The 13995-nt window shown below is 43.4% G+C and overlaps 1 protein-coding gene across 7 annotated transcripts in view; it reads right to left on the reverse strand.

Moving 5' to 3' along the window:
- Window positions 1-13995, reverse strand: part of ARHGEF28 (Rho guanine nucleotide exchange factor 28) — a 346823-nt gene that overhangs the window by 162158 nt on the left and 170670 nt on the right. For all 7 annotated transcript variants that reach the window (XM_055554799.1, XM_055554792.1, XM_055554797.1 and 4 more), the window contains exon 7: window positions 7346-7418. In XM_055554799.1, the coding sequence (XP_055410774.1) occupies window positions 7346-7418 (73 nt within the window). The remainder of the gene's footprint in view (window positions 1-7345; window positions 7419-13995) is intronic.

Raw genomic sequence — 13995 nt, forward strand, 5'->3', positions numbered from 1 at the left:
CAAGGCTATGGTTTTTCCTGTGGTCATGTATGGATGTGAGAGTTGGACTGTGAAGAAGGCTGAGCACTGGAGAATTGGTGCTTTTGAACTGTGGTGTTGGAGAAGACTCTTGAGAGTCCCTTGGACTGCAAGGAGATCCAACCAGTCCATTCTGAAGGAGATCAGCCCTGGGATTTCTTTGGAAGGAATGATGCTAAAGCTGAAACTCCAGTACTTTGGCCACCTCATGAGAAGAGTTGACTCATTGGAAAAGACTCTGATGCTGGGAGGGATTGGGGGCAAGAGGAGAAGGGGATGACAGAGGATGAGATGGCTGGATGGCATCACTGACTCGATGGACGTGGGTCTGGGTGAACTCCGGGAGTTAGTGATGGACAGGGAGGCCTGGCGTGCTAGGATTCATGGGGTTGCAAAGAGTCGGACACAACTGAGTGACTGATCTGATCTGATTGTAATAATACACAAAATGGACATTATATCAGCTTGGTATCTTATTTTAACCCTTGGACTTCTAATGATGAAACTGATTCTTTTCTGGGGGCAGGTGGGAGAAAGTGGACTGGCAAAGTCAGATACTAAAAGAAACAGAGAGAAGGCTGAATTCTCTGTCAAATGAAAGAAACACAGATGACTTCCTGGGGTTACGAAGTACATTCTCTGGGTGTGATTGGTAATTGTCTTGCAAATGCCCAAGTACCTGACTTCAAGGTAAACAACGCTGACCAAGCCCTTGGATGGACATTTCACAATGGGGTTAAAATAAGAGCTGTGTTCCCAGCTGAGTAATCACCCCTGCAGAACAGCCTTTGCAAGGGCTATCCTAAATCCCCAACGCCTCAGGTCCCAGCCATCCTAGATAAAGGATCTGCATCTTGACAAGATACTGGAACCATATTCAACAGTTCCAAAAAGATACACGAAGCCACAGTATTTAAAACGAAAAAATCTTGGAAAGGAAAGTCTGCATGGATAAAACACCTCTTGGTTTTCCCAATAATATTTCACAGGAGAGGTTCAAATAAGGAGAATCGATCAAATGATTTGGCTCCTGTGTGAAATACAAAAGAAAAAAGGTGGTACAAATGAATCTATCTGCAAAATGGAATATAGTTACAGATAAAACAGACTTATGGGTACCAGGGGGAAGAAGGGGAGGGATAAACTGGAAGACTGGGATTTACATAAACATACTACTGGATATAAAACAGATAACTAGTAAGAACATACTGTATAGCGCAGTACTCTACTCAATACTCTGTAATGGCCTGTATGGGAAAGACTCTATGATAGAGTGGAGGTATGTACATGTGTAACTGATTCACTTGACTGTCCTCCTGAAACAAACACAACACTGTAAATCAACTATACTTTAATAAAGCCTCTTGTACATGTATAACTGATTCACTTGACTGTCCACCTGAAACAAACACATTATAAATCAACTATACTTTAATAAAATCTTTTTAGAAAAAAGGAGAACCCACCACACAACACCCTCTTCCCGCGTCACTCAGAGCACACAGAGAAGAGCTGCACCCCCGTCTAAAGAACGCTCAAGCGAAAGATCTGCTCACCCGGCCACTGCGACATGAAGAGCTATGCCCTGATATCGCCACCAAGTCCAGCTGCACGCTATAACTCACACTCATCTCGAGACAGCGTTGGCTAAGCATCCCTGGTTAGATACTGGTCAAGGTGCCCCACCTGTATTTTCTCATTTAAACCTTATTTTGAAGGAAGTATGAAATGACACTCCCACTCCATTTTCCACAAAAGGAAACACAGCGGAGTCCCTTGCATCCTGTTGAGCAGTCAGCTCATGGCAGAGCTGAGGTTTTGAGCAGAGGCTGCTCGTTGCTGGTGTGTCATCAAGACATGTCTCTGCATGTGGGTCACAACCTCTCATCATAGCAGACAGGTCAGTCATGTGGAAAACAGCTCATTTCTAGGCAAGGACTCCAGTTTTGCACTTTTCCATCATACAAAAGCTGGAGAGGACTCCAGAGCAGCAGTACAAAGTCTAAGCATACAAATGTTCTGTGACAGAAGGGTGGCGAGTATCTACAGCATGGTGGGTAAGAACATACCCACCTGAGTCCTGACTGCCCGAGCAAGCTGTCACCTCACACAAGTTACGTGACTTCTCTCTGCTACCACCTCCTTGTAGCCACAATGTGATTCCTGACTCCCAAAAGTGTCCCTCTCCAGGGCCACGGGGAGGTGTGCTCTGTGAGTGTGCTTGGCTCAGCTCCCAGCAGCACACCCAGCACCTCGAGCAGTGCCTGTCCCTCCACAGAGACGCGAGAGAAAGTCAGAGCAAGCACACTCCTTGAGATGAAGGTTTTTTCCCTCTTGGTCCTTTTGGGGAACTGCTTCATCACCAGTAAGGAGCACAGTGCCTGGCAGAGTGGAGCACTCATCAGAGGCTCACTGAGCAGTAAGTCAATGGGCATGCAGGGTGCCTGTCTGCTGCCTAGATCGGCTCTTGCATGTGGACCCCCGGCCCCTCCGCCTTCCGCACGAGACAGCGAGTGGGAAGCCCCTCTAAGCTGGCTGAAACTCCACCTCGGCCCTGAAGGAGACAATTTCTCCCTCTTCCGGTGTCTGGCATTCAGGTTCCAAGCCCAACTCCCTATTTCCTTGTTAAAGAGAATGTGCAAGATAATTTGTGGTAAGAAGACAACAATGTAAAAGACCAGTCACATAAAATTTGAGACAATTACACAGGGCTTTTTAAAACAGCAAAATAATAGAAGAAAATAGATTCATAGAGTGGTCAGTGGTATTGCAATGGTTGTATTTTATAGCCCCATACAATCTAGGCAGGTAACAGCCTCCCAAACAACATTAAAAAGTACAGTGAGCTGTGTGAGCTCAGCATTCAAGATGACCACGAGTAGTTTTAAAAATGCTTCCCAAGCCCCTTCTCGGTGTGAGAATTATATACTAAGAGATGGAGAGAATCCACATGATGGTGAAAAGAGAGGACATAATAAGCTTGAGAAAGGGCAGAATCAGGAGAGATGAAGAGTAACATTCCCAAAGCACCTTCCACAGATCATTTTCATAAGATGTTGAAAATGAAGAAAAAAGGAATTCTCCCATGATCAAGTCAGAGAACTGCTGGGTTAAAGAAGAAACACAGGTTTCTTGACTGCAAGATTTACTAGAACCTACAAAACATTAAATGTATTCTTGATTTGCAAAGTCGCAAAGAGTCGGACACAGCTGAGCAACTGACACACAATTTCCAACAGAGGGGTTTCATGTGCAGCATCTCTACTTATTTGGACAAAGAATTCTTATTCTTCAGAGCATTTTCCAAGGTTGGTGTTCTGTACAATGCTCCTTAGGAACTACTAGAATAGGAGTTCAAATGAGGACAAAGATGGCAAGAGACAAAAATGAAGTCAGTTGGTGGATCAATACACGCTAATAATTAGCTTATTCGTCCAAGCATAGTGAAAATGAGTGACCTTTTGGCCATTTATTTCATTTGTAATAACATCTCATCATTCTGGGAGAATAATTACAATCATGAAATTATGGAAACATAATTGATTCAGAGACAATAATAAAAACATTTATCACAGTAATAGGGAAAAGTATATTTCTAAGTTAAAGCTATTATTGTCTTTCAATCAATGGTAGCTATAGATACACACTTAAAACATCCCCCTCTACCCCAGGAGGAGTAGAAAAACATGATCTATTAAGAATCTTCTATGATATCTCAAAGGGAAAGTTTACTTTGGGGGCTTAAAGCGGGAGAAAAAAATCAAGCTCTTACACTCAAAAGGTTTTGTTCTTCCAGCTGAGTTGCCTGCAGGCTTTTGAATGAACAAAAACAAATTGGATGTTTTCATTTTAGCTAAATACTGCCCTCTGCCGGAATGTGCACACAGCTTCTAACATGTCTTCCAAGGGTATAAACATCCAAGCATTGTCTATAAGGTCTATAAAATACACACATTAATTACTTGGCATTAGAGAACTTGTGTTTCTATCCAAATTCTTTTGCTTACTGATTGAGTGATTTCGGTCCAACTGGCAGCCAGGTATATTAATATGGCTGACCCTGGGGCCCACCAGATTCAACCTCTCTAAAACTGAGTATTTATTTTGTCATGATCCTGCTTCTTATAAGGCCTATCCTACTCGGCGACACACCAGGGATGGAAGAATCACCCTTCTCCCTCACCACTGACACCCACCTGACACCCTACACCTTCAGGACAGTCCCCCTCCATCTCCAATCTCCTCCCACTGCTCTGGCGCAGACCCTATTCCGCATTCCGTGTGGCAGCCCCTGGCCCGTCTAACCCATTCTCTGCAGTCTCGAAGAGCGAGCTTCCTAAATAACAACCTGAACTAATTTGCTTAAAACAGTTTCCAGAGCTGTCAGGGTGGAGTTCCGATTCCTTGCCTTATGTACAAGCCCTGTGGATCTGACACCCTTTCAGGCCTATGTTCCTGGCATCTCTCTCTCTCTCTCTCTCTCTCACACACACACACACACACACACACACACACACACCTATACTCCAGGGCCAAAAAGTGGCCTGCATTTTCCCCAGTGCATTATCTGGCTCAGGACTCTGTACTGTACATATTCCTATTGTCTAGAATTCCCTTCCCTCTATTAGATCATGGCACTGGGGTCACCTCCACCAAGCAGCTTTCCCTGGCCACTCCACCATCACACTCCACAAAGTTCTCTCAGTGTTATTTGCCTATGAGTCCTGAAGCACTTATAATGTGCCGGGACAGCTTGTTTTTCCATGCCAGTTCCAAATTGTCAACCCCATCTTTTACTATTTTTTTTTTAAATAGTAAAAGTATAATGTTTTATTATATATAAAGTTATTATATATAAAGTTTATTATATATAAAGTATAATGTTACTATTGTGATTATGTAACTATTACATGATATCATTGTATCATGATTGCTCAACAGAAAATAACAGAATTCTATATCACTAAAACTACCATTTAAGACAGAAACCTGTAATCACTTTTTAAAATCAGACGCATAATAGAATTACCTTGGAATTTCTTGAAAAATACAAATGCCTAAGTATCGCTACTTTTCTCCAAAGCTCCAGATGTCTTTCTGATGAGCAGCCATGTTCAAAAACAACTGGACAATATGATGATCGTTTACTTTTATCTAGTTTGCTTCTCTTGTTCTATTTCACATTCAGTGCTCCCATTTCATTACGTTTCCCAATTTCTGTCTCTTTTTGTTGTTGTTGTTGTTCTTTCTCAAGCCTTTTTCAAAAGTAGTAGAAAAGCTTTTGGATACATATGTGTATACCGTATGTATAATATAATTTATATTTTAGAAAATTTATGAATTTTTGCCTAGCTAGAAAAATTATGACAGTTTGATTCCACTTGTTTGACTTAGTATGAATAGAATGTTAGATTTCTAATTTATTTTCACTGAAAACTTTGATATAGTTCCATGTGTTTGGCATCTGGTATTACTGCTAAAAATCTAGAAAATTTATTATCTTAGTGATTTTTTAAAAGTTTGAATAAGGCTTGAAACTTCTAATCCAATTCTGAGAATATAAAAAAGTACTACACTGTAAAAAAAAAAAAAAAAAAAAAAAAACCAGGAAGTTAACGAGTGATATACTATTATTAAGTAAAGTACAAATATTATTCAAATTTCAGAAAATTTTATGCTAGTGTCTATTATTTGTTTTCATACATTATTCAAGACTCTATACTGTATTTAACTGCATTGAGCAGCTTCAGCTGCATGCAACAAATTCTGATAAATTCTGTTTTCATTTTTATTCTATTACAAATATTTTCCAATGTTCCCTGTTATGACTTCTTAGATATACTCATCATTTAAAAGTGGACATTTAATTTCCAAATACAGGGGATTTTCTTTAAAGTATCTTTAATATTAATTTCTATTTTGATACTAATTTCTCATTTAAATGCTTTCTCTGCAATCACTTTCTGTGTTTTTCTCATTCTAACTCTATTGAGTCTTTCAATGGCTAAGTCAAAGATCTCTTTTCGTAAACGTCACACTGCACTTGAAAATATGTGGATTATTTTCAGATATCTCTTGATGTTGATTTCCAATATAATTCCATGGTGATAAGAGAAGAGACTCTGTATTATTTCAATACCTCTAGACCATGAAATTTTTTCACCTTGTTTTATGTCCCTGGATATGTTTCAGTGTCTCTGAGTTTACAGTCTCCAAGAATTTGAATAGAATTTGTATCCTACTATTGTGTGAAAATTGTATAAATCTTAATTATGTTGAATTGGTTTATAGTGCTTTTCAGGTCTACTATATCCTTCTACTTCTCTGTATAGTCATTCTATTAATTTTTGAGAGCTTGATATTGAAACTCCAACTAAAAATCTTAATTTATCTACTTAAAAAAACAATTGTAATATATAATGGAACCATATATAACCGTATTCTGTTTGTTCCAAGTCTCCTGTAAATGGATTATCATACTTTCATAACTTAAAAAAGAGATTTTTTTTTTAAACTGGACTTGTCACTAGGACTTGCCAACAGATCAGATCTACTTGTATGTGTTAAAGGGGAAAGAACCTAAACTGAAGTAGAGATCACATGCCCTAATAAGGTGCCAAGTTGGAGAAAACAAGAAAGTATCATATTCTACAAACAAGCTGGATGTTACATGCAAGTGTGCCATCAACTCGACTCCCCGTTATGATGCGGAACAGGGTATTGAGGATGCATTTTCAAACACACACCTCTTGCTGTGGACACCCACCTCGAGCAGATTTGGATATTCAGCCTCTGAAGCGTCATCAGCAACGTGAACCACCGTGCAGGACAGCCTGGGTTGGTGGGGCCACCTGGACTCTGAAGACACTCAGCACCCCTCATCACTCACCTCTGCACAGCAGCGGAACTCCCCAGACCCCACGGCAATCAGGACACCCTCACAACCTCCATCCTCTAGGACCCACTTGCCCAGCACAGAGCAGAGGCTCCACAGAGGTGGAACGAGCTGGAGAACGGGAGAGTGACGGAGGACTGAATGGAACAGACTGACCTTGGTAATGAGGGGAACGCCCTCTGCATGTCAGGAGAGGTCCCCAAGCACTGTGGGAGGAAACCAGTAAATGCTAACTGAGTCAAAAGTGGAAACACACAGTACCTTTGGTCAGTGCTGCTGGAGGAACTCTGGGCCCTGCTGCCCCAGAGCACCCTACTCTCGCCTCCGAGTCCATCGGCTCCTGCTCTCCTTCTCCACACACTTCAACTCGCAATTGACTAGAGAATGCTGAGCACTTTCTGAGTTCCCCGGGTGGGGAAGGAGCATGCATACCTTCTTCAGTTTCTGCAGCGCTGGAGGGCATATCTGGTTTCTCCTCTGACGTGCCTTCTTGCTCTTCAAGAGCCTAAGAAAGGCAGGGAAAAAAAAATCACTGAAAGCTGTTTGAGGCTTCAGATATGCAGCAAGAGATGCAGATCACAATCAAGGATCTGAGAGGTGAAACAGCCAGAGGCAAAGCCAGGGGAGGTGGGGGCAGATGGGGCATCGGGGAACATGAAACAGCAGCCTGCCTGACGCAAGAGATGCTGGAAGGAACCGGAGACAAGGGCCAAAACTGTCTCCGCTAGTGGTTCTCACTACTTCCCTGATCACAACACCAGAAGGTTCTCAGGAGCATGAGACATGAACCAAAAGGGGGACAGAGAAGAGCAAAGCTTGAAATCAGTACGAAGGGCTGCTGCTTTATGCATCTGCCTGCCTAGACTCCCATCCACACCCTAAGACACAGGGATCAGGGGCCTGGAGAGCAGGGGGAAACACTAATACACAGAGGACCACTGATACACGGAGGACCCAGGATGAGCATAAGCCAAGGCTTGCATGTTGGCACAGGCAGGATCAGGCTGCTCCTGGCCAAGACTGGGTCATAGGCCGTAGATAGAATGAGGCTACCCTTACAGCCCTCTGTACTTCCTTTTCGAATGGATTCCACACAGTCAATGAAAATGTGAAGAGACAGAATTATGCGTTGATGTGTCAAAAACTATCCAAGCCTGCAACAGCACATGTTCCAAAACAAATACATGGGCGAACTGGGGCGGGCAACCCTCCAACCGACAGAGACCCCTAAACCATCTCCCCACCCTCCGCCCTGGGCATGCTTTTCAGCTCAGCGCATCAAGTGCTTATTCATGACTATGTCAAAGCATCTTTTTGAGGCCAGAGCAAAAAGAACAGGAAAATATACATAATTGACCAAATCACAAAGAGGCAGGGAACAAGCAGGCCCCAGTCACCCAGGCTCTGTGGCTATTACCTGTCCCTAGCCTGACTCCCAGGACACCGTACTCACTCTTAGGGCCCATGATGGAATGAACGGATGGACCAGAGCAGGTATGTCTGGGGAGGTACTAAGGAAACGACAGGATGAGGGAAAGCGTTAGTTGCAAAATTGTGTCCTGCTGTTTGCAACCCCATGGAATGTAGCCCGCCAGGCTCCTCTGTCCATAGGATTATCCAGGCACAAGTACTGGACTGGATAGCCATTCCCTCCTTCAGGGGATCCTCCCAGCTGAACCCAGGTCTCCCTCATTGCAGGCAGATTCCTTACCATCTGGGTCACCAGGGGAGCCTCACAGGATGAGTACCTGGGGTTAAAGAGGACTGACCACACAGGTTCAAGGCTGAAGATGGCCCCTGACTCCACGTGTTTACCTGGGGGTCAGCCTTAACCCCCAAACCCTAGTCTCAAAGGCAACTGGCAAGTCTATGCAAAATGACATCAGGCAATGCTGGTTTCTTATTACAAAATAAGGAAATACTTCTTTTTTAAATGGGGTGAAAGTTATGACCAACCTAGATAGCATATTCCAGAGAAGGCAATGGCACCCCACTCCAGTACTCTTGCCTGGAAAATCCCATGGATGGAGAAGCCTGGTAGGCTGCAGTCCATGGGGTCGTGAAGAGTTGGACACGACTGAGCGACTTTCCTTTCACTTTTCACTTTCATGCATTAGAGAAGGAAATGGCAACCCACTCCAGTGTTCTTGCCTGGAGAATCCCAGGGACGGGGGAGCCTGGTGGGCCACCGTCTATAGGGTCACACAGAGTCGGACACGATTGAAGCGACTTAGCAGCAGCAGATAGCATATTCAAAAGCAGAGACATTACTTTGCCAACAAAGGTTCGTCTAGTCAAGGCTATAGTTTTTCCTGTGGTCATGTATGGATGTGAGAGTTGGACTGTGAAGGAAACTGAGCGTCGGAGAATTGATGCTTTTGAACTGTGATGTTGGAGAAGACTCTTGAGAGTCCCTTGGACTGCAAGGAGATCCAACCAGTCCATTCTGAAGGAGATCAGCCCTGGGATTTCTTTGGAAGGAATGATGCTAAAGCTGAAACTCCAGTCCTTTGGCCACCTCATGCAAAGAGTTGACTCATTGGAAAAGACTCTGATGCTGGGAGGGGTTGGGGGCAAGAGGAAAAACGGACGACAGAGGATGAGATGGCTGGATGGCATCACTGACTCGATGGACATGAGTCTCAGTGAACTCCGGGAGTTGGTGATGGACAGGGAGGCCTGGCGTGCTGTGATTCATGGGGTCGCAAAGAGTCGGACATGACTGAGTGACTGATCTGATCTGATTAAAACTTAATTTTTATTCCCGTAATTTTGGATACAACTTCAGAACACTTATATTTCCCAGCCATCTTATACATTAATTTTAGCCAAGTTCTAAAACTAAATTATCAGTATTCGATTAACATAAAAAGCTTTGTTATGCGGAAAGAACAAAAACATGATTAAAGATATAGCTAATATTTTGCCTACTGCTTAATTTCCTAATAACTACCTTTACACTTTGGATATGTAACACAAACCTGTCATTTTCAGCATTTAATATTTATTACAAATGATCAGCCTACCAGTGCCAGCTATAATATCATGTAATAACATGAATCTGTTACAACTCAGAACAAGGACTGCTTCTGAATGGGATCACCATCACCGGCACAGGTCTTCTATCCTGTAGAGCAAACTCCAGTTTCTGCAGCAGGTTTTATTGTCGTCACGCTAGAAGGCTGCAGATAACTGAGCAATGCCTGAACCCAGACCCGGAAGCTGCCTCGAGAACAAATGAGTCTCTCAAAGCAAAGTCACTGTCTATAGCTATTACATAAAAATAGACTTTTAGACGTCTAAGATTTAATAAATAAATATTTCATTACACTATATATAATTTTACATGTTAACCTGAACTGTAAAACTTTAGTGTGGACAGCCTATATGATGATCACTACCTGCTTACATTTACCTGGACTCGTCCAACTGGCTATAAATGAGATGTTCCCACAACCCCCTCCTTGTGTTCAATTAATTCACTAGAGCAGCTCACAGACATAGAAACATTTTACTTACTAGCTTCCAGGTTTATTATCAGCTCAGTTCAGTTCAGTCACTCAGTCATGTCCAACTCTTTGAGACCCCATGAACTGCAGCACACCAGGCCTCCCTGTCCATCACCAACTCCTGGAGTCCACCCAAACCCATGTCCATTGAGTCGGTGATGCCATCCAACCATCTCATCCTCTGTCATTCCCTTCTCCTCCTGCCCTCAATCTTTCCCAGCATCCAGGTCTTTTCAAATGAGTCAGCTCTTCGCATCAGGTAGTCAAAGGATTGGACTTTCAGCTTCAACATCAGTCCTTCCAATGAACACCCAGGACTGATCTCCTTGCAGTCCAAGGGACTCGCAAGAGTCTTCTCCAACACCACAGTTCAAAAGCATCAATTCTTCGGCACTCAGCTTTCTTTATAGTCCAACTCTCATATCCATACATGACCACTGGAAAAACCATAGCCTTGACTAGACGGACCTTTGTTGACAAAGTAATGTCTTTGCTTTTAAATATGCTATCTAGGTTGGTCATGACTTTCCTTCCAAGGAGCAAGTGTCTTTTAATTTCATGGCTGCAGTCACCATCTGCAGTGATTCTGGAGCCCAGAAAAATAAAGTCAACCACTGTTTCCCTATCTATTTGCCATGAAGTGATGGGACCAGATGCCATGATCTTAGTTTTCTGAATGTTGAGCTTTAAGCCAACTTTTTCACTCTCCTCTTTCACTTTCATCAAGAGACTCTTTAGTTCTTCTTCACTTTCTGCCATAAGGGTGGTGTCATCTGCATATCTGAGGTTATTGATAAATACATGGTAACTCTAATAATATAGCTATATATATGAGAGAATATAACTCAGGAATAACCAGATGGAAGAGATGTACAGGGCAGGGTTTGAGGAAAGGGCACAGAGCTTCTGTGCCGCTCCAGGCAGGCCAGTCACCCAGCACTTCCAACCAATTCCCCAACTGGAAAGATCTCCGAATCCAGTCCTCTGGGGTTTTAATGAAGGCTTGCTTTATTAAGAAGGCATGCTGCTGCTGCTGCTAAGTCGCTTCAGTCGTATCCGACTCTGTGTGACCCCATAGATGGCAGCCCACCGGGCTCCCGGCTAGACAAAGTCTTTGTCCTTGGGTGATAAAACTATACCTACAGGTCATCTCCCCTCCCTGAAGGTCAAGGAGGTAGGACTGAAAGTGGGTGGGTCTCCTGGTAACTAGCCCCTATCCTTAAGTGCTTTCATAAAGTCGCCAGATTAACATAACAACAACAACAAAAAAGAAAACCACACACACATTTATCTGCTCAACATTTAGGAAATCCCAAAGGTCTGGAGAGCTATGAGCCAAGAACCATGGACTGAGACCAAATATACTTCTTACTGTAAGTTATGACATCACAATTTCTGGAAGAACCTCAGCCTCATTCCCTTCCCAGTCTCCCTATGCACCACCCAACCAACAGGTCAGGGCAGGAAGGATTAAAAAAAGGGATGCTGATACTTGGAACACAAGGCCATCCCACTGCAATGGATTCTTCTTTTACCAAGTGTTTTCCATAAAATGAAAATCTCTGATACACTAGAAAGTAACCTTCAGTTGGTCTTTGTTATAGCATAATCCACTATAATCAATTATTAAAGCATCTAGATTTGCTCATCCTAAATCTCCCAAAATCATCAGTAAAAAATGATCTCAAATAGGTTATGAGAAATTACAAATCTGACTTAAGAAGTTGGAGGTTTTTATAATGAAGGAAATGTTCCAAATTCCGGCTTTCCGTGGAGCACGCTCTCGCCTTTGCAGGAGTTTGGTGGTCCTGCTGCAGTCTGAGTGCCCCTCTGAGGACGCAGGTATTGCTAAGCTCTGCCCCTATGACGGGGGAGCCCAGTGGGCTGCCGTCAATGGGGTCGCACAGAGTCGGACACGACTGAAGCGACTTAGCAGCAGCAGCAGCCCCTATGAAGCTGCAGGGAGAGGCGCTCACCTTGAGCAAGGCTGCCGGGCCAGGCCCAGCCTCTGCCTGGATAGAACATCCACCCCTGGGGCCTGGGTAAGAAGCCACGGGAATGGCTGAGGGCTTCTGCATCTTTAAAAGTACCCTTAAGTACAATGAGGAAATGCCGTAGGCCAGAAAATTATACACTAAACTCCTTGGAAGGAAAGTTATGACCAACCTAGACAGCATATTAAAAAGCAGAGACATTACTTTGTCAACAAAGGTCCGTCTAGTCAAGGCTATGGTTTTTCCAGTCGTCATGTATGGATGTGAGAGTTGAACTATAAAGAAACCTGAGCGCCGAAGAATTGATGCTTTTGAACTGTGGTGTTGGAGAAGACTCTTGAGAGTCCCTTGGACTGCAAGGAGATCCAACCAGTCCATTCTAAAGGAGATCAGTCCTGGGTGTTCACTGGAAGGACTGATGTAGAAGCTGAAACTCCAATATTCTGGCCACCTGATGCGAAGACCTGATTCATTGGAAAAGACCCTGATGGTGGGAAAGATTGAAGGCAGGAGGAGAAGGGGACGACAGAGCATCAGATGGTTAGATGGCATCACCAACTCAACGGACATGAGTCTGAGTGAGCTCCGGGAGTTGGTGATGGACAGGGAGGCCTGGCGTGCTGCAGTGTGCTGCTGCTGCTGCTGCTAAGTCGCTTCAGTCGTGTCCGACTCTGTGCGACCCCAGAGACGGCAGCCCACCAGGCTCCCCCGTCCCTGGGATTCTCCAGGCAAGAACACTGGAGTGGGTTGCCATTTCCTTCTCCAATACATGAAAGTGAAAAGTGAAAGTGAAGTCGCTCAGTCGTGTCCGACTCCTAGCGACCCCATGGACTGCAGCCTACCAGGCTCCTCTGTCCATGAGATTTTCCAGGCAAGAGTACTAGAGTGGGTTGCCATTGCCTTCTCAGTTTATGGGGTCTCAAAGAGTCAGACATGACTGAACAACTGAACTGAACTGAACTGAAACTTCCTAAACCCAGCAAACAAAGGTACTTCATACTCTGAAGAGCATGTTTCATTTTTAATTGTTTAAAAAAAGAAAAAAAAAAAAAAAAACCCTATACAGAGAAAGCAATAATCTTTGCTATAGAATATTTATGGTTAAATCTTTTGGGCTTTCCAGGTAGCTCAGTGGTAAAGAATCCGCCTGCCAATTTAGGGGCTGCAAGAGCCACAGGAGATGCAGGTTTGATCCCTGCATTGGGAAGACCGCCTGGAGGATGAAATGGCAACCCACTCCAGTATTCTTGCCTGGAGAATTCCATGGACAGAGAAGCCTGGCAAGCTACAGTCCATGGGGTCACAGTGAGTCAGATGCACCTGAGCATAAATTAAAAAAAAAAAAAAAAGAAACTCCCTAAACTCAACAAACAGAAGTAGTTTATCCTCTGAAGAGCATGTTTCATTTTAATTGTTTAATAAAACCCTATATGGAGTAAGTTATCAGCTTTGTTACATAATATTTATGGCTAAAATCTTCCATTTAGTTATATAAAGCAAACATTTTACAAAAGTCAAAACTGATAACAGTGTCAGTTTTCTAAACTGACTGTTCACTTTGTAAAGCCTAAACTGGTAA

The sequence above is a fragment of the Bubalus kerabau genome, chromosome 18 (genome assembly GCF_029407905.1).
Source record: "Bubalus kerabau isolate K-KA32 ecotype Philippines breed swamp buffalo chromosome 18, PCC_UOA_SB_1v2, whole genome shotgun sequence".
NCBI classification, from domain to species: Eukaryota; Metazoa; Chordata; class Mammalia; order Artiodactyla; family Bovidae; genus Bubalus; species Bubalus kerabau.